Source organism: Artemia sp. Qi Xiang Cuo, chromosome 5 (assembly GCF_049724085.1).
Source record: "Artemia sp. Qi Xiang Cuo chromosome 5, ASM4972408v1, whole genome shotgun sequence".
Classification (NCBI taxonomy): Eukaryota; Metazoa; Arthropoda; class Branchiopoda; order Anostraca; family Artemiidae; genus Artemia; species Artemia sp. Qi Xiang Cuo.
Window position 1 is genome coordinate 81748925 of NC_142798.1, and position 24020 is coordinate 81772944.

Here is a 24020-nt window from a genome sequence, read left to right on the forward strand (position 1 = left end):
AATTATTTTTATTTCATTGTCGTACCTTTAGATATATTATTTGAATAGGTACGAGCACAGTTCATATATAATCCAGTATGATCATTCTCTATCTCACCCATTATAAAAACCCGGACCGGGGTGCGAGTGCTCCGGAGAACGTTTTTGCAGATATAAACATAGGCGAAGTCAGATTAGCGGGAATACTGGTTAGTCTGTTTCCGTCTGTTTCCATCAAAGTGCATTGAAACAATCGCAAACAGAATAACAAATATTCCCGCTAATGCAGAAATAAGTGGGAGGAGCTTTTTGTTTGCAATGAGAATGAAGATCAGAAATGAGCTGCGATAAGCTTACTGGTATATTCTGTCTACTGTGGGTACGAGATAATACTGAAAAATTGTTGCAGTAGGTGAGTTGGCAAACGGCCACCTCATATTATTTAAAAATGGTGGAGACAGAACGTTAATAAATAAATTTAACCTCTTTTAAAGGTTTAAATAATGTGTAAGGTTTCATTGAGTTAAAACTCATGAGTGTTGGAAAACAATGTTAATATATTTGCTACTATATACAGATTGTACATAGCAGATTCATATGACTTCAATACGAGTATATTATATTTTCCCCGGCAACTTCGTATGGAAGGGGTGGTCATGAAAACTTGACAAGGGGCTAATTTGATTGGAAATTGAAAGTTCTAGTGCCCTTTTTAAGATTTGGAAATGGTTGGAGTCCTTCCCCCCTTATGTCATGTTTTGATGATCGGCCCTTCTCTAACCTTCCAAGGCATTCGATAAAATTTCCAAAAAAAACTTTTTTCCGTAAAAATTTACAAAAAGCTTTTTTCCGTAAAAACTTGCTAATTTTTTTTTTCATAAAGATTAAAAAAAAAGCTTTGTGGTCTTTCCTGATCGTAGAACCAAAGCTCTTTACGTTTAGGCCAAAATTAATGGTGATGAAAATTTTTTTCTAAGCTGAAAATTGATATCAAGTTAGTTTCAACCAAAACCATATCCAATATTTTTGTCGGGAGGGGGGAAGGGGATTATCTTCAAATAATTTTTGGTCGGGGGCTTTTACCTAGAGTTTTCGTTTGGGACGGGGGGGGGATGTTTAAGGTTTTTTATCTGCAGGTTGGGGAGATATATTCTGCAGGTTGCAGCTGGAGAAATATTCTTAAATTATCGAGGAGAAATAATCTTTTTAGCTGGATTTGGTGACTAATTTACGAGATGGAGAAACATTCCGGGGAGAAGGTGGGAGTTGCAAACCCGGTAACATTTTTGAAATAAGTTAATGCGGATGAAAGATACTCATTGTCCACTACGATGGATCTCAAAAGCCGTGTAAGGGTAATAACGCCCACTTTATGAATCTTATCTTTGTATTTCCCATGAGAAACACATTTATCAAATAATTTTAAATATGCTAAAACAAATCACCTACTTACCAATTTAAAAAATAATTGTTAACGATTCATTGGGAGTATTTAAATGCTGATAGTCTGTTGGTAAGGATGGCAATTAGAACTTGTTTCCATATAATAATGTCGAAATCCCTTAAAGAAGCTGAAGTACGATTATCTGAGACGACTAGGGATGACTAGACTAACTTTAATGGATTTTTCATTTGGTTGTTTGGTATTCCTCCCCCTCTGCGCACACGCCTGATTAAACCTTGGAAAAAAAAGAAAAAAATGAAGACAGATCTTGGCAACTCATGCAAAAAAGGGATTTCCGTTATTTTTCAAGGTGGTGGGTTAAAAACGTTCAGGTTAAGTTTTTTTTTTTCAAAGTTTAGACAGGCTATTAAGACAGTCAAAACACTTTTATAAACTTTCGGTTACTATGGGCTGTGGTTTGCTCTTTACTAGGTTGCATCAACCATGATATTTTCAGAATTGAGTAAGCAGCTGTTTTCGCCAGTGTTTATTTACTAGTTGTTTTTTTTCTTTATTCCTGGAATAGAGAAAGATTGTGGTAAATAATGTCAATTTTTTGTAATTTACTGGTTTAATACCAGTTTTTAAAAAATTGCTGAAATGCAGCTGCGGCTCGTCAAGTACATGCTTGCAAAATTGTGATCGGAGAAAGCTATACTCTCTATGAAAAGGCCCTTGAATTACTGAGGCCTGAGTCACTCTACAACCACCGCCAAAATCTTATAATCAAATTTGGGCAGTACATTCTTAACAGGGGCATAATTGCTATGGGGCATGGGATAACTGCCCCTTCCAGACCCAAGTTTGTCCCCTTCCAGACCTCAGTTTGTCCCTCCCCCCAAATGAAACTTATTTTCTGCAAAAAATCTTTTCAAAATTAAGATAAGCCTGCATAATTCAATATCCAGAGAAACAGGTCAGTTATCTTTAGTGTAGCTTTGCTTTTATAGTAATATATGACTCAATTTATAGTTTTCACTGTCATTTTCCCTTGATTTGAGAAAAATAAAAATTCAAATAGGTATAAAATCCTTTTAAAAGACAGTGATGATGATAACAGTGATAGAAATTCACAAAAAATACCAGATATTTTGGTCACATATGCAGTGACCGTCATCAGTAGTAAAACTGTCATCAGTAGTAAAACCATTTTACTACTGATGACGGTCACTGCATGTGTGACCGAAATATCTGGTATTATTTTTTTGTGAATTTCTATCACTGTTATCATCATCACTGTCTAATAAAAGGATTTTATCCCTATTTGAACTTTTATTTATCGTCATAGAAAGGCAGTGTGGTCTCCGAAATTATCTAAAATTTTGACAAAATTACGCCACTAATTCTTAGAAGCTCAAAACACAGGTGTATCCTCCCCCCAAATGCACCCCCGATCACACTTTCCAGAAGACAGAACAAGTTGGAATCAGTTTACTGCCGCACAACGCGGTATCAGCGGTCCTTTAACCCCTTTACCACTGGTCTGTTTAATAGCATAAAGTAATTGTAGTTTGTGTTTGTGCAATTTTATGTACTTTGCAAACAGCTCAGTTTTACTGCTCTTAGCGCCATGTCGATTGTGTCAATAAATATCTTTATGACGTAGATAATTTCGGAGACCACACTGCCTTTCCATGACGATAAATAAAAGTTCAAATAGGGATAAAATCCTTTTAATAGACAGTGATGATGGTAACAGTGATAGAAATTCGCAAAAGTACCAGATGTTTCGGTAACATATGCAGTGACCGTCATCAGTAGTAATATAACAGAAAAAAAGGAATTTCTATCAGATCTAAAACTTCGAAGAACGATTCGTAACCGTCAGTTTATTGAAAATATAATGTTATAAATACATTTATTGACACTAATTCAAAATAAGTATATTAAATAGAATAAACAGACAAAAGGCTAACGGACCTGTGAAATCCACAAAAAGGACTAAGTTATCACCTAACACGACTATATAAACTGATGTATGAAACAGAAACTGACGATTTGGTTAATGGTTAACAAATGGCTAAACGGATATTGCCTAGCAAGATTTCGTAGTTATCAATTAGTCACAACAAGTAACTTTCATAAGACAGTCTCCCTGATTCGAATAAAAGGAGGACACATCCCAGAGAAATAAAAAAAGGTTTTTACTGCGTCTAAATCTTCCTGAATTTGAATATATAAAAGTTGTCTTCTACTTTCAATTACTCTGCTATTTCGAATAGTAAAAACGTTGAACAGTAAAAACGTCAACTCCCTCTCCCCTGCCCCATCCTGAATATATCTATATATATATATATATATATATATATATATATATATATATATATATATATATATATATATATATAGGTTGACTCTGTCACCTTTATGTCTATTTTTTCTTTTAACAAAAATTAATTTATCACGAATTCCCTCTTACTTTCTACAAGAAGTACCTTTGCCTCTTGATATAAGTAGTACGAACTTGTATCCTTTCATCAAAGGATTCCAGTTTTATGAATTACCCGCAATATTTCTCTGCAGTTATTAGAATTCATTTCACGAAACTTAGGGTAGGAAAATGGGTCTCCAATAAATTTCATAAGTTATTTATAAATTCATCACATCCTTCTCAGAAACCACAAATTTTTAGAAAGTGCCTTCATTCTTCAGCTCTCTGAGCTTCAAGCGATTTGGTTTAATTTATTTAAGGTCTGAGAAACCTGGTACAGTGTTTCTTGTCCAAGACTACAAGGGCTACAAGGACAAGGGCACCTTTATGTCCAAGGGCTCATCCTCAATTCTTACAGATTTAGAGAAGAATGATAATATTGAGTTTCGTCGGAATTTGTTGTTGTTCGTTAATTTAAGTAAGAAGAAATATTAAGAAAAATACAGTATTTAGCTAAATAAATGAGCTTCAGTTTAATTTTTAATCGTTCAAGAAGTTACGCAAGGAGGACCTGCCAAGGAAATTCGGACACACAGACCTAAAAATGGGCTTTTTGGAAATTGTTTCCTAAGTCTACTCCTCACCCTCCTTCTAAGGGTTTTTGTTGGTCTGCCTCCTTTTTAAGAATAATATAAATCCTTTAAATGATTCAAAATATGGGGCCATTGGCCTAAATCAATTTTGGGAGAATCAGATAGAGATGATCAAACTCTTTTTTTTTTTTCCTGTCACCCCTAGCACTGTTACTCCGCCCCCCTCCTCTGTCACTAGAGAGTAAATTTCTCTTATGTCAGTAGCGAGCAAAGATCGAGTAGAGATGTAATTCCTGATTTTTAGCTCATTTTGGAAAAGGTATGTCAGGGAAGTCCTTTTTTAACATTCCATTGTCAAACATCGAGAAAAACTCGACTCCCTTATCGACCAACATCGAGTAAATGTTTCAAAATGGTTCGTCACTAGCTGGCAACAATAGTAGCTTTTTTCACTAGTTGGTTATATTAATTACCAACCAAAATGCGTGATCGACCCAACAACAAAATCCTTAACTTATCATTGAAAGCAATGTACATAAATGGTGGAAAAAGATAGCGTAAAGTAGTGACGCAGAAAAAGAAAATCGGTACAATTCGAATGCTGAGCTCCAGTGGAGCTGATTTCAGCACGAACTCCGAAAACAGCGCTGGCAATGGTGTAATAAAAATTGAGATAATTGTAATGAAGATTTGTGCCTTTGCGGTTGCTATATTATATCTTCTTAACCCTGCAGGAGGGAAAATCTTTTTCGAGGTTTTATTCTCCAGTTTCAATACGACAAAACTAAGCAGCAGAAGAACAAATAGAGTGGAATATAAACCAACTGCGTTAGTCTTACCCAAACGGAATGGAGCTTTTTCTGCTTGTTTGAGGCTGCAGTACTGATATTGAAGTAATGATTTAATATCATTAAATGGGATGAAATACGGAGAAGCTATAAGAGCACTTAACGAAATTGAAACTGTCAGAATTTTTATGTTTGACCAATTTTTCACTCGGCTAGAAAAACCTAGCATAAGACAACGCGCTACCAAGCAAACTCCGTGCTCAAAATTTGAAATGAGCAGAATAAAGACTGTGATAATAGGCGTTAAGTAGCAATCTATTTCAAGTGGTTCAGTTATCATAATCTTATATATAATCTGAATATAGTAGACGGACATCAAGAAGCAGCCAATTGCACTAAAAGTCCTCAATATGTCATTGATTATTGTTTTTTGGACTCTTGCCTTTCCGAGTCCATAAAGAAATGCAAAGTTGGCTATAAACGCCAGTATGACAAAAAATGTAGATATAAAAGCTAAGAGAATATTCAGTTGCAAATCTGTTGACATGACCAACACAAAATATAGTTAACAACTGGTACATTTTTGCTGCTAAAAACATTTGTCTTTATGTGACTTAGTTCGTTACTAGGGGACTATCAATTGAGCAAAGTATTTAGTTACAAAAGCGTATCCCCTTTCTATTTGAACAATTAAGAGTTGTAGAAAATTTGATTTCATGCTTTGCTGTAATTTGACAAATAACGAAGATATGCTTGAACTAAGTGATACGTGATTGACTTACCACTTAGATATGAGGCAAGGTAAGTTTGCGGCCACAAATAATGTAGCTGGAAAACATAAGAGGGAATGTCTACTATAACAGTGTATATTATAAAAATTTTCAGCTAAACTTTAAATGTCAATAGTGTTTGTCTGATGGATTTTGGAAATACCATTGTTCTTTACCTTGGTTTCACACTGTTTTGTGTGAAAATATATATATATTTATATATATAAAAGCAATTTCTTTTGGAATGTACTTCCAAAGCGAAGTGTAATTGCATTTCGCACTTCAAAAAATAGAATTACAAAGTAAATGTGTAAAGGTCAAAGGTAAGTGTGTATAATTTATCATATGAAAATAGATTGTGTTAATTCAAGTGGTGTTATAGATCAATATTTACAGCCTGCAATGTTTATAATCTGATATATTAGGCGAATACGCCTCATCGAATGTATTAAAAATATACGCTGGATCGATTGATTCAATCTGCTTTCATGTGGCTTCTCTGGGTCTCAAGATACATTTATACTTTATATGTAGATTATGGTTATAATATAGATTATGGTTTATATATATATATATATATATATATATATATATATATATATATATATATATATATATTAGTTTTATTTTTTTTCAAATGCAGAAATAATCAAATTTTCATACTTTGATTATCAAATTGTATTTGTTTTATCTTGACAGCCAGGCGTGTTATTTTCTCAAATGCGGAATCAGAATTTTGTGATTTGTGTATTCAATTTGCGTCTATTTTACCTTGAAAACTTGATATAATCTTTCATCTACAGACAACTCATCGTTAATAAGAAACTGAAAACATATTTTTACATCTCAAACTGAAACCGTATTTTTAGTTTTCTTTTTCTATTGATAAACATACATTCTATAACATACTACCTTTTGAATTACCGCTGGTCAGGTATAAAAGTTATATCGTGGGTGGACAAGAAAATTTCCGTGAGTAGTAAAAATTGTTAAACTATATTTTGACATAAAGTTTCGTTGGTCTGTTTTATTCAATCTGTACCACCGGGTGCTAGGCTTATCCCCTCCCTCCGAAAATTTCACACGGAGGGAAATTTTCACTTCCCTAACAAACTTAGAGCATCGCCCTGAATGATGCAAAATTTTTCTTTTTCAGCATAGATAGGGTAGCAACAAAATTGAACAGTCATAGAGAAAATAAAATATATAAAAATAATGAAGAGAAAAAGAAATTTTTGACTACTCTACCAATATTTCAATATATTGGCAGAATATGTTGTCTAGAATATCTTATAGTATTTATTTTTATGTTTTATTTTTATCTTAATTGTTTTTTCGTTTTTCTGGGGCGTCGAATTATCATGACAGGATAAAATAAAGTTTAACATTAAGCCTGTTTGGGGTAATATTAACCCCAAAGGCAAACTTATTCGATATTTCGATGTGTTTGAACAAAACAGATATATCAAATATGGGTTCGACACGATAGGGGTGGCTAGATAGCAGAAAAGGAACCAAGAGGGGACCTGATTCCCCTCCTGTAGCTTTTGGTCTTTAAAAAGGACACAATATTTTTCAATTTTTAATCGAACGATCCCCTTTCCAAGTTTCTAAACTAACCCTATCCATTTGATGTGAGCGGGAAAGAAGTTTTTTCCACTTTTATTGCGCTTCTTTTTATTATGTTTGCTCTCCAATCACTAGGCTGACTGCTCTCCAATCACTTTGGACTTTTTAAAAAGGCACTAGAACTCTCAGTTTCCGATCGAATGAGCATCCACTGAAGTTTCTACGACCGTAAGAGGGGTTGAGGAGGGGGCGGATCCCCCCCCTATACGGAATAAACTCTTCTCGTTTTAGGGTTTAATATTGTTCTTTAATTTCGTAATAAAGACATAGACCCGAAATATTCCCAGAAATCAAAAGTGATTAGATATCAATTTCTACCGCCCCCGTCCCTAGAACTAATACTCTATTTATGTGATTGCTTAATTAGAATTATGATGTTTTGGTATTAAAATGCTTTGGTAAACTCGTTGAGGCATCTGCCCCCCCCCCCGCTTACAAAATGATCAGCCATTCCTCCTATATTACAGCTGATGCGTACTTACGCATCATTGCGTATAATTATATGAAATATAAAGCAAATTAGTTTAGTTAAATTAAGCTTTAAAATAATTTTTTGAAATTTGTTATTTGCAATAAGAAGGAATGTATGACCCGACAGGACTCGCATTCAGGTTTGGTTTAAATAAAGGGCTATGAGAGTAATTACTAAATTTTTTATATTTATCTGAAGGCTCGTTGAGATATAGACAATTTGGGTATTGAAATATGCTCTTTTGGGTATCTGGCAACCCCCCCCCCCCCACCCTCGCCTTCTTCTTAATAGCCTATGTACAACTATACCCCTTTCTTCGATCTTTTTATTTGTCTTAATTTTCCTTTGGTCGCTCAATTTTACATTTGGGAACGTTTTTCCAGGGGAGTTGTGAGGGGGGGGGGGGATTTTCCGAGGAGAATTTTCCGCGAGGGAGTTTTACATCATTTTGTATATTACTAAGTGCATAGTATCTGGGGAATATTTTTTAAGGGTAAAAGGTAACTTTGATTGTTTGTTTTGAAATTTGTTGGAACGATAATTACTCCAACTTTTGTTTGAGAACTATCGCGTAGCAAAAGTACATCGTGATTAGATGCCTTACAAACGAAACTAAGTACCAGATATGGCTGAAAATGTATAGTTACTTCCAGGGGCACCAACTCCACGAAAATGTTGGAGAAGGGACAAGGATTTTTTTTCAATTTTCTTTGAATGAAGATTCAAAATAAAACATTTTTAAAACCTGGGGGGGGCATTTTTTCAATTAAATTATCAAAAAGGTATATTTCAGAATCTATGGAATGGTAAAAATCCAGGGTGGTAGTAATTAACCCCCCCCCCTCCCCCAGTTGACTCCCTTGGTTACTTTACAACAACAATCTCTGTAACATTGACCTAGAAAAGTAAGGTAACGGTGTGTCAGACATATACATAAATAGTTTTGTTTCGTTTTTTTTCGGGGGGGGGGTTAAATTTAAAAAATGGAAATAATTTAAATAACAAATTATTTGGTGACCTTTTCCTTTCCAATAGCCCATTCAATTGTTGCCAAAAAGGATTTATCATGAGAAGGGGCTTCGTCTCTATGTTAAAAGCAGCTTATTTACGTGTTTCTCTTGTTCTTTTATTGATTATATTGGAATTTAGATTGATAAACTAAAGGTGAAAACTTGGCATTCAAAAAGATACTTTAAACATCTCAGATTGGAAGTAGAGCTCTTTAATCAACTCAAAAAGAAACATGGAAATCGGCATTTAACTAAATATTTAATGTGTTTGAGATTAAAAGAACGACAATAGAGAGAAGAAAAAGAAAAACTGAACAGATGTATTTTAGGTAAAATATATCTAGATATTAATATCAAAAGAATCCCAACAGGATCTTTAAGTCATAGCATTATTGCTCAGGATCACTTGTTGAAATATTGCTAATTCAATGGCCGCTCAAAGTGTTCGAATGCTGTAAAGGGGAGATAGTTGGGGTTTTGCACTCGTGTGCCCCATAATGTATTTAAGTTTTTTGGAATGGTTGCTATATATACTCTGAAGAAACAGTGTAACGGTGGTATGTACTCCAAAAAACGTAATTTTTAATTCTTCAAGAACAATGGATAAAGTACAAGGACCGCTGAGTTTGAATTAGAAATATTTTTAAAGTATGATACAAAATATAGCTTAAAGAGCTAAATTTTAGATGTTCTGTGGGACTACTAAATATGGTCTTTAGAAATATTAAGTAAAAAAACAATTTTTTTAAACTGAAAGTAAGGAGCGACATTAAAACTTAAAACGAACTTAAAATTTAAAAAGAAATTATTCCGTATATGAAAGGGGCTGTCACCCCTCAACGACTCGCTCTTTACGCTAAAGTTTTTTATTGTTTAAAAAAAAATAAGAATTGTGAGAAAGTCAAACTTTAGCGTAAAGAGCGAGGTGTTGAGGAGGGGACAGCCCCTTTCATATACAAAATAATTTATGTTCGTTTTAAGTTTTAATGTCGCTCCTTACTTTCAGTTTAAAAAACTTGTTTTTTTTATTTGATTTCTGATCGTTTTTTAGTTAATGTAGCTTTTATTTTGGCTCACCGTCATTGAATAAGTAAACAAAATTTGCATAAAAATTTTACTTTTCTTTTGCTAAATGGCTGTCTCTAAATTTGGTTCTGAAGTAATTTACAAATTAACTTACGTAACGAACTTCTATATTCGTATATTTTTCTTATGGCAAAAAATACAAAGTTGCAGATTTGAGCTTGAAACCTATGTAATAGGGTTTTTTGATACGCTGAATCTGACGGTGTGATTTTCATTAAAATTGTTTCACTTGTAGGGGATGTTTCCCCCCTCTTTAAAAAATTAGGTAAATTTTCTCAGGCTCGTAGCCTTTGATGAGTAATACTAAACTTAATAAAATTTATATATTTAGAATCAGCATTATAAGCCCATTCTTTTAATACATTTATTGACATCAAAATTCCGTTTTTAAAAGTTTCGATTACTATTGAGCCATATCGCTTGTTTTTTTTACTGTTTTGTTTACGTATATGTTATTACGTATATAAGGGGGTTCTCCCCTTAGTCAATACCACGCTCTTTACGTTAAAAGTTAAAAAAAAATTTAATTCACAAACCTCTTTTGAAAGCACTAAAAAAAATGTATCGTTAAGAGCGAGGTATTGACTTGGGGGAGAACCCCCTCATACACCTAATAATTTCTGTTCGTTTTAAGGTCTAATGTTGCTTCTTACTTTCAGTTGAAAAAACTTGTTTTTTTTAATTTAATTTCTGATCGTTTTTTAAATAATGCTTGGAAATCCGGCGCCCCCTTCATAGAAATGTCCCTTACCCCAAAGAAAAATCCTCCACGGAAAGATTCCCCAGAATAACCCCCTCCTCAAGCCCCCCCCCCACCAGAAAAAAATCCTTCCTGAAAATGTCTGTATACTTCCCACTAACCAATACAATATGTAAGCAATGGGCAAAGTTCATAACTTGCAGCCCTTCCCCTGGGAACTGTGGGGGATTAAGTCATCCTAAAAGACATATTTATTAGATTTTCGACTATGCTGAACAAAATGGCTACCTCAAAATTTTAATTGGGTGAATTTGAGAAAAAAATGAGCGTGGGAGGGGGCCTAGTTGCCCTCCATTTTTTTTGTCACTTAAAAGGGCACTATAACTTTTAACCACTGTGTCACTGGACCACTGGGTCAATACGATTACCCCTGGGGAAAAGAAAAAAAACAAATAAACACGCATCCATGATCTTTCTTCTGGCAAAAAATGGAAAATTCCACATTTTTGTAGATAGGAGTTTGAAACCTCTACGGTAGGGTTCTCTGATACGCTGAATATGATGGTGTAATTTTCATTAAGGTTCTATAACTTTTAGGGGGTCTTTCCTCCTTTTTTCGAAAATCAGCCAAATTTTCTCAGGCGCGTAACCTTTGCTAGGTAGGACTAAACTTGATAAAACTTATATATTTGAAATCAGCATTAAAATCTGATTCTTTTGATGTATCTATTGGTATCAAAATTCCGTTTTTTAGAGTTTCGGTTACCATTGAGCCGGGTCGCTCCTTACTTACAGTTCGTTACCACGAACTGTTTGACTTAATATGTTATTTCAAAGAATTCACGGTAAAGTTCAGTATAATCGACGCAATCTTTAAAATTTTGACAACCACTACATGAAATGTCGAAAAAACAGCAAAATAGTGTTTGAAAGAGCATATAGGCCTATGGATTGTCATGGTATCCGCGTGTCTCAAACAGTAGTGGTTCGATCTCGCTTTCTAGGCTATAATAAGAGAAAAGCTGATATAACTAGGGCACGTTCTGCGTATGAAGGATTACAGATTGCCATAGAATCGATTGGGATTGAAGAGTAGCGTACGTAGTTTACTACACCCACGGTCCTCACTTATAATACTACTTTGATAAGTGACAATACCCCTTATGGTGTTTGAAGCGATGGTTCAGGTCTTGGTGTAGCAAATCCTTTGGCTGGGGGTTAGCGGTGTGACTCAGCAGTCTCAGCCGCCACGAATCTGGGGAGCTTATAGTTGAACAAATGTCCACATGTGTTCTGAATGTAAGATGCCTTGTAAATTTGGAAACCCTTGTTCTTGCTGCAAGATGTGAGGATATACTTGGTCGATTTTCTCGTTATCGATAGTCAGCTCTTCATTCTCACCTGTTTCTTTCTCAGCAGACTCTTAAACTATTTAAGACTAACTTAAGACTCTTAAACTATTGTTTGTCTTCTCTCTTAAACTTAGGAGTTACTTATTCTAAAATTTAAGTTGAAAAACAAATAAATTCTTTGTTCAACAGTTTTTTCATCTATTTATCAAGTGATGGGTATTATCCTTTATAGTTCAGGCCCTTATATTTCTTTATGTAAGTGGCAAAGAGCTTTGAGTAAGCTATGAAAAAAAAATAAAACTAAAAAAGCAGTCCGTGACATTTTTTTACGTGATTATACATCTCATCATTCGAAAATAACTAAATGGGTCTTAATGCTGAGAAAGCACAGTAGGGCTTTAACTAAAAAATCTACTTTTAGCTAGACTGTTTTAAATAATTTATAGTATTTTCGGCTAGTATTAAACAAAATTTTGGCAAATATTTGTTAAGTATTAAACACAATATTTGTAACTACTTTTCTTTAATCTCGTTCAAAAAATACAAGTCTTCGAAAACCTGGAACTTGGTTTTTCCCAAGATTACGACTTAACACACCACATAAGGCCGTTATAAACACAACTTACTTTTAAACCCTGAATATTTGAGGTAGAAATGAAGAGAAATGGGTCTAACATTGAATTAACCTTCGTTTCAAAACCTTAACAATATTGTTCTGATTGTGAGTATTTTCTGAAAATTTTTACTGTATCCTCCTTGAAAGATTTTAGATGTTATATTATAAACTTAAGTAATTTAATATAGAATTAAGAGTTCGCAAAAAGTGTAAAGAGTCATTCAAAAGTCAGGAGTCAGTCAGTCAGTAAAGAGTCAGTCAGTCAAAAAGTGTAATCAGCTGGCCAATAATATCGGACTAATATTGGAGTCAGCGTCATTGTCTGATATCGGGAAAAAATTTCCGATGTTGGCCTATTTTTTTGCTATTTGCAGCTTATCCAGGATGATGGTGGCAGACTTTCTCGGGTAACATTTGCTTGTCCAGTCCTTGGGGGCAGAGCCACCAACTAAGTCTGATCTTGTTGGAGAGAGCAGCAGAGATTAGTCAAATGAAATCAAGTATATTTGTTGTTTATAATTCTCAATACACGCCTGGTGCAGCAATGTTCGAAATGTTTGATGATACAACTTCTTCCAGAACGTACAACTTCTTCAAGAACGTACAACTTCTTCCCAAAACAACTAAAAAGAATACATTAAACCACACATTTCTGTATAACGAATTTTCACTTACGTGTGTGATAGAACCAAGATTCAATCGATTAAAACCATGACATTTGGTCAGGGACGAAGATAAGGGGAAATGGGTGTTGTAAAGTGGAGCGGGGGGTGGGGGGATGGTATTGTGAAGTTCTGGCCTTGGAAAATTTACCTATTTACCTTGGAAATTTAGCTCGCGAGTCCGCAATTGTTGGCATACTGGACGATTTTGTCGACATATTCCTTAAATTCCTTCTCCAAACTTAAATCCCATCTGCACCCCTGTATCCAGTGTGCCTAGCATGGGTTTGTTCGTAAGAAACCATATCACATGAATGTAAGTTTTCAAATTAAAATGTGAATGATTAAAACAGAAATTCTCTATTGAAATTTGGGTTTGGAATAATCAATTTCAACAAATATCTTACACTTCTTTCAATCATATTTTCACGTATTTGTGTTTATATACCTAAATAGTTTGGCTGTCCAAACTAGAACTTTATTTGTTTAATTGTTTTTCTAAATATTTTCTGAATAAATCTTATTTGCATTTTTTGGATTCTGCAGTAAATTATTGAGGCTGTTAGTAGGTGTGTAATAGACAAGGGAGAAACATGTGAGAATGAATATGGGCAGAGAATGCAGGGCTTAAACTTTAGGTAAGGTTTTTTTCTGGTAAAATTTATCGATGTACCGGTACCGGAACCCTAAAATCCATATCGGTTGGGCCTTACTTCAGAGCAAGAAATTACTGAGAAAAAAATTGAAAGAGCAAAGATTTTGACAAAAGGATATTTAAGAGAGAAAGCAGGCATGGATTGCCGAATATTCTTAAAACTAAACTGTTTTACACAGCATGTAGAAGTTCATTAAACGTAGAAGTGGAAAAACGTAAACGTAGAATAGGGGAAAAACTAAATAGATTGTCCACATTGTTCAAAGTTGATTTTATTTTAATTTAAGTAATAATGAAGATATTATCACTTTACTAATTTCACCTACATTGTATGTACACTGAGAATTGACTTGTGTCTTAAAAACAACATTTAAATTTTCTGAGAAATTTTGGTAAGAAGTTCTAGTATGTTGGAGCTCCATTGTTGTTTAGCCTGATAAAGATCCAAAAACAAGAAGTTCTGTGCTTGGATACAGAAGTCTTGCATAGCAGTCTACACGACGACCACCATTTACTACCTGCCCGTCATGTGGGCATCCAGTCTTCTTGCATTTCAAGTGCTTCCCCGCGCATTTTGATGAATAATGGTAAGGAATTTCGTCAGTATGTCCACATTTGCTGCAATTGACCTTGCTGGACGAGTGTTTTGGCAGCGGATGGGGCTTCCGTGTTTTTAGCCGATTTTCAACTTCTACTTTTTGGATGTAACCTAACAATTTTACTGAAATTGACTTAACGATTTGAAATCTTTCATGAAGTTCCAAGCTTTGAAGCAGTGACTGAACTCGAGCAATTGGGAATTGGTCCATGTTAATCATTCCCAAAACTTCCAAGGATGCCTTGGATCTTTCTTCCTTATCCTTTAATGCCCATCTATAAAATGTATATAAGAAACCCTCCCACTTATCAACTTTGGAGTTCTTCAATACGTCACAGCAAATTTTGGAAAACTCCTTAAATTCTTCGGTCGTAAAGAAATCAACAAACCATGGCCCATCCTGCCCCGTAGTAACGATTTCAGCTGCTTCTTTCAAAGCAGTCATCCTGGACTTTTGACTGTGGTAAATCAAGAAAATCTTCCCAAGGAATGCTATATTTCCTGTTTCTCTGTAAATATCAATTACCTTCTCAGCAGCTTCTTCCCGAATGCCTAGAAATTTGTATTTCTCAACAATATATTCGAAAGCCTTATTGTTCACTTGCTCTAAACATGAAACACATGTTTCACATGTATAGCACTGGATAATAAACTTCATAGTTGGAAAATCAACATCGTCTGCCATAACTGTATTTTTCTTCTTTTCAAGAAAGTTGTTTTCGAACATACCCTTAAACACATCGCTTACTGTTGTTAATAGACTCTTCTTAGCTGTAACATCTCCTCCGTTACATTGTATAGTCACTAGGGTGCTGTCGCTGTTTGTTAGTTCACTTAAAAGGGCTAGAAAAGGCGAAGAAATTTTATTCATTTCTGGTGACACTCGACGACTTTCAGACGTGAATCAATTCTTCTCTGTAGAAGACAAGGAGTCTAAAAAAGAAAAATAAAGCTGAGTCAAGATTATCTGGTGTTTGTTATACAAAAGGACTATATCAGCAAAACTCCATTACGTTTTAAGACAATGTAGATCAAGGGCTAGATTAACAAAAATTGTGTTTCAGAGTCACAGGAGGATAAGACCCATCCCAAATTCTCTAAAACCAAACTTGCGGAGATTCTGCCCTAAACCAAATTCGTCCAAAATTTGTGACAGTAACGACAAGTGCATATTCAGTCAATTGTTAGCTAAAGTCCATTGGCTAATTAAGCCAGTATTATAGTTTGGGTTTTTACGGAGATTAATTAAAAAAAAGTTTTTTCCACAAAATAGGTCTTTCAAATAAAAGTAAAGAACTCCATTAAACCAAAAATGAGCAAAAATTTACCAAGTGTAAAACTACCACAAATCAACATCAATATTTAAATTAAACCTAAAACGAACAAAAACTAAAACAAATAACCGAGTAAAACTCAAAGTGAGCAGAAATCATAGGCAGCGCGCTAGCGCTGCCTAAGTAAAGAACGATGTGGGCACAATGTGTTGTTGTTGTTTTTTTTTTTTGGGGGGGGGGGGTTCTCCATACCCGGGCACTTCGTATCGAAGGAGATGTCGTAGAAACTTCGAAAAGGGCTCATTTGATTGGAGACTGGAGTGAATGGTGCCCTTTATAATAGTCAAAGGTAATTGGAGGGCCTCTCGCCCCTCCATGCCCATTAGTCCCCCAAACACATCCATAAAAAATTTTGAGACAGCTATTTTGTTTAGCGTAATTGATTTCCAGATAGAAAATATCTTTTTGAGGAGGACACTCCCCCACAACCCACGGGACAAGGGTTTTAATTTATGCCCTGAGGGCATATAAGGTTTTTATAGAAGGCGTTGTCGTATAAACTTCAAAAAAGGAAATTGGAAATTCAAAGGGCTAGTGCTCTTTTTAACATTCGAAAGTGATTGGAGGGCAACTAGCCCCCCACGCCCATCATTTCCCCAAATAAATCCAATCAAAATTTTGAGATAGCTATTTTGTTCAGCGTAGTTGATTTCCAGATAGAAAAAATGTTTTTGAGGAGGACACTCCCCCACAACCCTCGGGGCAAGGGTTTTAAGTTACGCACTGGGGGTATATAAGGTTTTTATAGGTGTTGTCGTAGAAACTTCAAGAAAGGTTCATTCGATTTGAAATTCAAAGGGCTAGTACCCTTTTATAATAGTCGAAAGTGATTGGAGTTCACCTAGCCGCCCACCCTCACGCCCATCAGTTCCCCACACACTTCCAATCAAAATTTTGAGATAGTCATTTTGTTCAGGGTACCTGATTTCAAGATAGAAAATATGTTTTCGAGGAGGACACTCCCCCACAACCCTCAGGGCAAGGGTTTTGAAGTTATACCCTGGGGGCATATAAGGTTTTTATAGAAGGCGTTGTCGTAGAATCTACAAAAAAAGCTCATTCGATTGGAAATTCGAAGGGCTAGTACCCTTTTCAATAGTTAAAAGTGATTGGAGGGCAACTAGCCCCCTCCCCCACGCCTATCATTCCCCCAAACACATCCAATCAAAATTTTGAGATAACCATTTTGTTCAGCGTATTTGATTTCCACATAGAAAATTTGTTTCTGAGGTGGATACTCCCCCACAACCCTCAGGGTAATGGTTTTAAGTTATGCCCTGGGGGCATATAAGGTTTTTATAGAAGGCGTTGTCGTAGAGACTTGAAAACAGACTCATTCGATTGGAAATTCAAAGGGCTAGTACCCTTTTTAATAGTCGAAAGTGATTTGACTGCAACTAGCCCCCCCTTCTCATGCCCTTCATTTCCCTAAGCACATCCAATCAAAATTTTGAGATAGCCATTTTGTTCAATGTAGTTGATTTCCAGATAGTAAATATGTTTTTGAGGAGGACACTCCCCCACATCCCTCAGGGCAAGGGTTTTAAGTTATGCCCTGGGGGTATATAAGTTTTTTCTAGAAGGCTTTGTCGTAGAAACTTCAACAAAAGCTCATTCGACTGGAAATTCAAAGGGATAGTGCCCTTTTTAATAGTTAAAAGTGATTGGAGGACAACTAGCCCCCCCCCCACACCCATCATTCCCCCAAACACATCCAATGAAAATTTTGAGATAGCCATTTTGTTCAGGGTAGTTGATTTCCAGATAGAAAATATATTTTTAGGGAGGACACTCCCCCACAACCCTCAGGGCAAGGTTAATAAGTTATGCCCTGGGGGCATATAATGTTTTTATTGAAATCTTTGTCTTAGAAACTTGAAAAAGGGCTCATTCGATTGGAAATTCAAAGGACTAGTGCCCTTTTTAATAGTCAAAAGTGATTTGAGGGCAACTAACACCCCTCTCTCGTCCACCTTTTCCCAAAACACATCCAATCAAATTTTTAGATAGCCATTTTATTCAACGTAGTTAAAAGTTTTGGAAATTAGGTCCTTAAGGATGTCAACCCCACATCCCTCAGGGCAGGGGTTTTAAGCTATACCCTGGGGCGTATAATTTTTTATTGAAAGAGTTGTTGTATAACCATGAATAGGGATCAATCAACTTTAAACTGAAAGGCCTAGTGTCATTTTTAATAGATGAGACTGAGTGGAGAGCACCTAACACTCCTCTCACGTTCACCATTGTCCTAAACATACCCAATCAAAATTTTGAGATATCCATTTTGTTTAACGCAGTTGAATGTTTTTGAAATTAGGTCTTTTAGGATGATAACCCCCTCAGAGCTCTCAGTGCAAGGGTTGTAAGTTATGTCCTCGGGGCGTATAAGGTTTACATAGAAAGTTGTTGTATATGATTTATAGAATAGATTTTAGTCTTCCTCAAATCCAATTTTTATATGTTTAAAAACTAAATGTTGACTTAAGATTAAATTGCACTGTGATAATGCTAATTCCGAATAAGGCATCTCAGCAGTATCCCAAGAACGACTGAGGGTATTCTGTTCAATCGTTCGGGGCTACTTCTGCTCTTAAGATTTAACCAAATCCAAATAGCGTAAGTGTATCCAAGCTATCAAAGAAAGTAAACAGATTTTTTTGCGAATGGTATCAAGTTTTCCATTACAGGTCAAGTAGAGAAGTTATGAAACTAAATTAAACAGTGCTATTTGTTTCCAGATTTTTAAAAGGGTGTATGTTGTTAAAAACGACTGAAAATTTTTCTCCAGCATACAAACAGCAGGCCAAGCTCTAAATTCTTAAAAAAAGAAAAGATTTAAATTATTATTTTCTTTTTCCCTGAAAAGACTATGTCAATATAAAATTAACAGAAATTAATTAAAAAAACTTTTTCCACAAAATAAGTTTCTCAAAGAAAAGTAAAGAACTCCATTTAACAAAAAATGAGCAAAACTAAAATCAAATAATCTAACAAGTGTGAAACTGCCACAAATCAGCATTGATAGATAAATGAAACCCAAAACGAACAGAAATTACAATAATTAACCGAGACAAACTCAAAACGAGCAGAAATTATCACAAGTTTGGCGCAAAACCCCTATGCCTTCCCAAGGCCAGAACAAAATTTGCACTTTTCTGAAAAAATACAAATGAAAGTGCATTGTCAGTTTAACATACATATACTGATATTTAGTAATCAAAATGTTAATATTATTTGATTTATTAAGTTATGAAAGGTAAAACGTTTATATTTTTTCAGTAAAGTGCAAATTTTGTTCTGGCCTTGGGAAGGAATAGGGGTTTGGCGCCCAACTTATGTTAATTTCTGCTCGTTTTGAGTTTGACTCGGTTAATTATTGTAATTTCTGTTCGTTTTGGGTTTTATTTATTTATCAATGCTGATTTGTGGTATCAATGCTGAGCTGATTTGTGGTACAAACTATGTAAATGCAGATTATCGAAAGAGCGTATCTCAAGAATGGATTTGGGTATTAAGTTGGAACTTTTGGAGAAAACGTAAAGGGGAAGATAAATTGACAGAAAGATAATATATGCATGTCTCTGCAAACACTTTTACCACTTCTATTTTTAATAATACTATTACTCCCAAAAAAACTACTCCAACTACTGCGTCAGTTACAGCAACTTATAAGGCTTAGAGTATTAAGGTGAAAAGAGTCTAAAAGGGCTCAAAAGCGCACATCAGTAATATTTTTGGAACGGCTTACCGTATCAAGGAAAAATTTTCAACTGATCAAAAGCAGGATGCACATGCTACTACTGCAATTAATACTGCTGCTACTACCAATACAACACTAACACTGCAACTACTTCTCCTACCACCGCAACTGTTGTGATAGGCCTACTAGTGCAGTTAAGGCTAAGTCTATGAAGGTAATATTTACGAGAATATTGAAGGCAAATTTGAACTAACAAAAGACACTATGTGCAGTTAGATTGTCAAAATAGCGTATCTTAAGAATTGAGTGGTGTATTAAGTTGGAACTCTCAGAGAATGCTTAAAGGGGAAGACCAGTTTACTAAAAGGCAATATGTGCAGACTACTACTAATACTATTACCAATGCGAAATTTACTAGCTCTACTCCTTCTGTCCAAATATTACTTCTGCTGCAACTACTTGTAAGACTAAGATAATTGAGATGAAAATTTCAAGAAGTATCTGAATATACAGGTTATCAAAAGGACATATCAACAATGGCCATATTTTGTTTTATTCCATAAGCATTAACCAAACTTCACTTCTCGACAGAACTTGAGTGTGGTGGCTCTAAAATACACGTACCTAAAGTGTAACTATTAATGCCAGCAAGTGAAACAAAGGCACAAAGCATTGTATTAATTGGCAAAGAATATTGAATTTAGGCAAAAACTAAAACACCAGTGACCGTTTAGTGCATTTAAATAAATTATTTCGTGTATGGAGTAAGTGGATCGACCTAGTAAAAATTATAATTTTATTGCATAAGTGAAACTGTCAGATTGTTGATCATATTTACATCTTTTTGACACAGTAAAACTGAGGAATCAATTTAATTGATGAAAAATGTATCTTCACTGAAAGTACAACTAAAAAAAATTCAATTTAGGAGAAAACTATCCATTGCCAGTGAAATGGAGGGGGGGGGGGCGGTGCAAACATGTTTTTTAATGTAGGTAGGTAGCAGTTTAATGGTTTTACTATTTTTTCCAGTGGAACATTTTTTTTTTCAATGAGACTGCCAGAAAAGATGTGTCTCAAAATCTAGAAGGGAGACGGAAGAAAAATAAGAAATAGTAGCAGACATCGATTCCCTATCAATATTGTAAGCATAAAAAGTACCCATCCTGCTTATTTTGCTTTAAATTCCCCAACAATTTCCTTCAACAAGTATTCGATTTGTTAGAGAAACTCTCTAACAATGTTAGCTAACAGTTTTTAGTTGGGCGTGGGAAAACCCCTAAAGATCACTCCTCTTTTTAAAAAATAAGGTAAACCTTCGAAGATTTGTCATGTTGGATGTGTAAAATTGAGCCTAATGAACTGTATATATTTAAAATTAGCAAAAATTGGTGTGAAATCATAGACCAAATCTTTTAGGCATTAATGTTATTAAAGTCCTTGTTTTGGTTGCTATTACCTGAAGTCATTCCTTACCTACAGCCCAACTGTTTGATTTTACACAATGTATTCTACATGTATTTCGTTTTGAACTCCTAACAACTAGACTATTGTGGGTAAAATACTAGTTTAGCGACTTTTTGTTATCTTGGAAAGGGGTTAGGTTAGGAAAATGAAACTTTCAGGGATGGTTCTACAAACTAAAGTATGTCGCTGGAAATTGTTTTGAAGTTTGTACCTTCACTCCTTCTCCCTCTAGAGGGCAGTAACCTTTGACGATCCTTAAAAACCTTTGTGTTATGAAAGTGAAACCTTGTTAAACATACCTTTTGCTCCAATGAAGTGCAAAAAAAACTGTTTTCAGCTTCTTAACTTTAGAACTTCTTAACCTTAACTTTGACTTTCTCACAACTCTTTTTTTTAAACAATAAAAACTTTAGCGTAAAGAGCGAGGCATTGAGGAGGGCACAGCCCCTTTCATATACGGAATAATTTCTGTTTGTTTTAACTTTTAATTTCGCTCCTTACTTTCAGTTAAAAAAACTTTTTTTTTATTTAAAGGCTGCGAAACCGGGTGATTTGGGAGGTGCCAGCCCCCCAACTGTACCTCCAAATACTTGTACGTTTTAAGGTTCGAACTTGCGACTCGGCCTCTTTAACTCTCTAGAAAACGTAGTTTTTTTTCAAATAATTTTGTAGATAGGAGCTTGAAACCACCGCAGTAGGGTTCTCTGATACGCTGAATATGATGGTGTGATTTTCATTAAGGTTCTATAACTTTTAGGGGGTCTTTCTCCCTTTTTTCGAAAATCAGCCAAATTTTCTCAGGCGCGTAACTTTTGATAGGTAGGACTAAAATTGATGAAAGTTTTATATTTGAAATCAACATTAAAATTTGATTCTTTTGATGTATCTATTGGTATCAAAATTCCGTTTTCTACAGTTTCGGTTACCATTGAGCCGGGTCGCTCCTTACTTACAGTTCGTTACCACGAACTGTTTGAACAGGCAATTTAAATGACAAAAACTTATTGAGAGAATTGGAAGGGAGAGCATACAAGATGATTTTAAACAAGGTTATAAACTTCAGGTTTAGGGTTTTTGACCTATGGAGATTATGTTGGTGCTTCTTTCAGCAATATGGCACTAAATATAGCACTTTATGATGGTGTCATCAAAATACATTTTGAATTTGGACCCCAGAGGTGAAATATGCCCCCCTTTCCGATGACAAATCCTATATGTAAATTATAGATGAAATGTATACATACAGCCCCTGCCCTGAGGCCAGTGGTGGTCGGATGTCCTCAGAGGTTTAGTTTTTGGACCTTTCATGACAATTGATTATTAAATACATTTATTAAAAGCCTATTGATAGAATAAAGTGCTATTGTAGTTCCTAGGGCTGGGTGGTTATGAGTTTCAAAACTCTGTTTAGCTCAAATAGTGAGATCTATCATGTTTTTTGCCCTAAATACAACATTATTCCAAAGTCTTACCCAAATGCCTTAAGTTAAGAACAAGAATTCTAATTCCAATAAGATTTTACGAATTTGTTCACTGTATCTTAGGCTAGCTCTGACACCAATGAAAAAAACAACCAGGAAAGACCCGGTCTGTCATGTACCACCTCACCCAAAAGTAGGTTAAATTACGAAACTAGGTTGCTAATTTAGTCGCTATTTGGTAGTCACTTCCTGTCTGTTTAAATATACCAAAATAGGTTAGAATTTAAATTATTTCTGACCTCAGAATTATATAAAATAAGTCAATTCGCATAGTCGATAAGTCAATTCGCATAGTCGTTTAACATAGTCGAAAATTTAATAAACATGTCTTTGAGGATGACTTAATCCCTCACAGTTCCCGGGGGAAGGGCTGCAAGTTATGAACTTTGCCCAGCATTGTTTACATATAGTATTGGTTAGTGGGAAGTATACAGACGTGTTCAGGAGGGATTTTATCTGGTGTGTGTGGGTGGGGGGTTGGAGGAGGGGTTTACAGGGAAGGATCTTTTCATGGAGGATGTTTCCTGTGGGTGTTTCCCAGCATTATTTAAAAGACGATCAGAAAAAAAAAAAACAAGTTTTTTTTAACTGAAAGTAAGGAGTGACATTAAAAGTTAAAACGAACAGAAATTATTCCGTATATGAAAGGGGCTGTCCCCTCCCCAACGCCGCCCTTTTTTCGCTATAGTTTGACTCTATCACACAGCTTTATTTTTTAAAGCAATAAAAACTTTAGCGTAAAGAGCGAGGCGGTGAGGAAGGGACAGCCCTTTTCATATACGAAATAATTTCTGTTCGTTTTAAGTTTTAATGTCGCTCCTTACTTTCAGTTAAAAAAAAAAGCTTGTTTTTTTTTATTTAATTTCGACAAAAGCCTAAGTAGAGATGGGGGTCCGACTCGTGTCACGCACCCCTGCTGCCACCTATAACTTTTTTGCATCCCAAATATGGGCATAGAGTCATTAGGGAGAACACGTGGTTAATGGGGTCAATGACCTAAATTTCCAAGTGTGTCAACAACAACAACATCGACCTTGACATTCGATGATAGCGTGCACTTACAACAACAACAACATCGACCTTCGAACACCTGTGCTGTCGACCTCAATTCACCTATCGTGAATCAATAATTCCCCTTAGAAACAACAAATTAATTTCCCCTTTCTTGACGGATCAATCAATCAATGACATCATCTGTCAGACTTTAAAAATTTTCGCCTAGAAACATTTCTCCAGGAATAGATCCAAATCATCAATGTCTTTGCCTCGGGAACAGTTCTACTGGTCGAACTCCAAAAGATATTAATAACCAA

General features: G+C 35.2%; 1 protein-coding gene across 1 annotated transcript; it reads right to left on the reverse strand.

Moving 5' to 3' along the window:
* Positions 1-14391: 14391 nt before the first annotated feature.
* Positions 14392-22772, reverse strand: LOC148952620 (uncharacterized). Its single transcript, XM_089089041.1, has 2 exons — positions 22699-22772; positions 14392-15658 (listed from the first exon to the last, which is right to left on the reverse strand). Exon 2 carries the CDS (start codon positions 15594-15596, stop codon positions 14556-14558), a length of 1041 nt encoding a protein of 346 aa, XP_088945167.1. The 5' UTR covers positions 15597-15658; positions 22699-22772; the 3' UTR covers positions 14392-14555.
* Positions 22773-24020: the final 1248 nt, after the last annotated feature.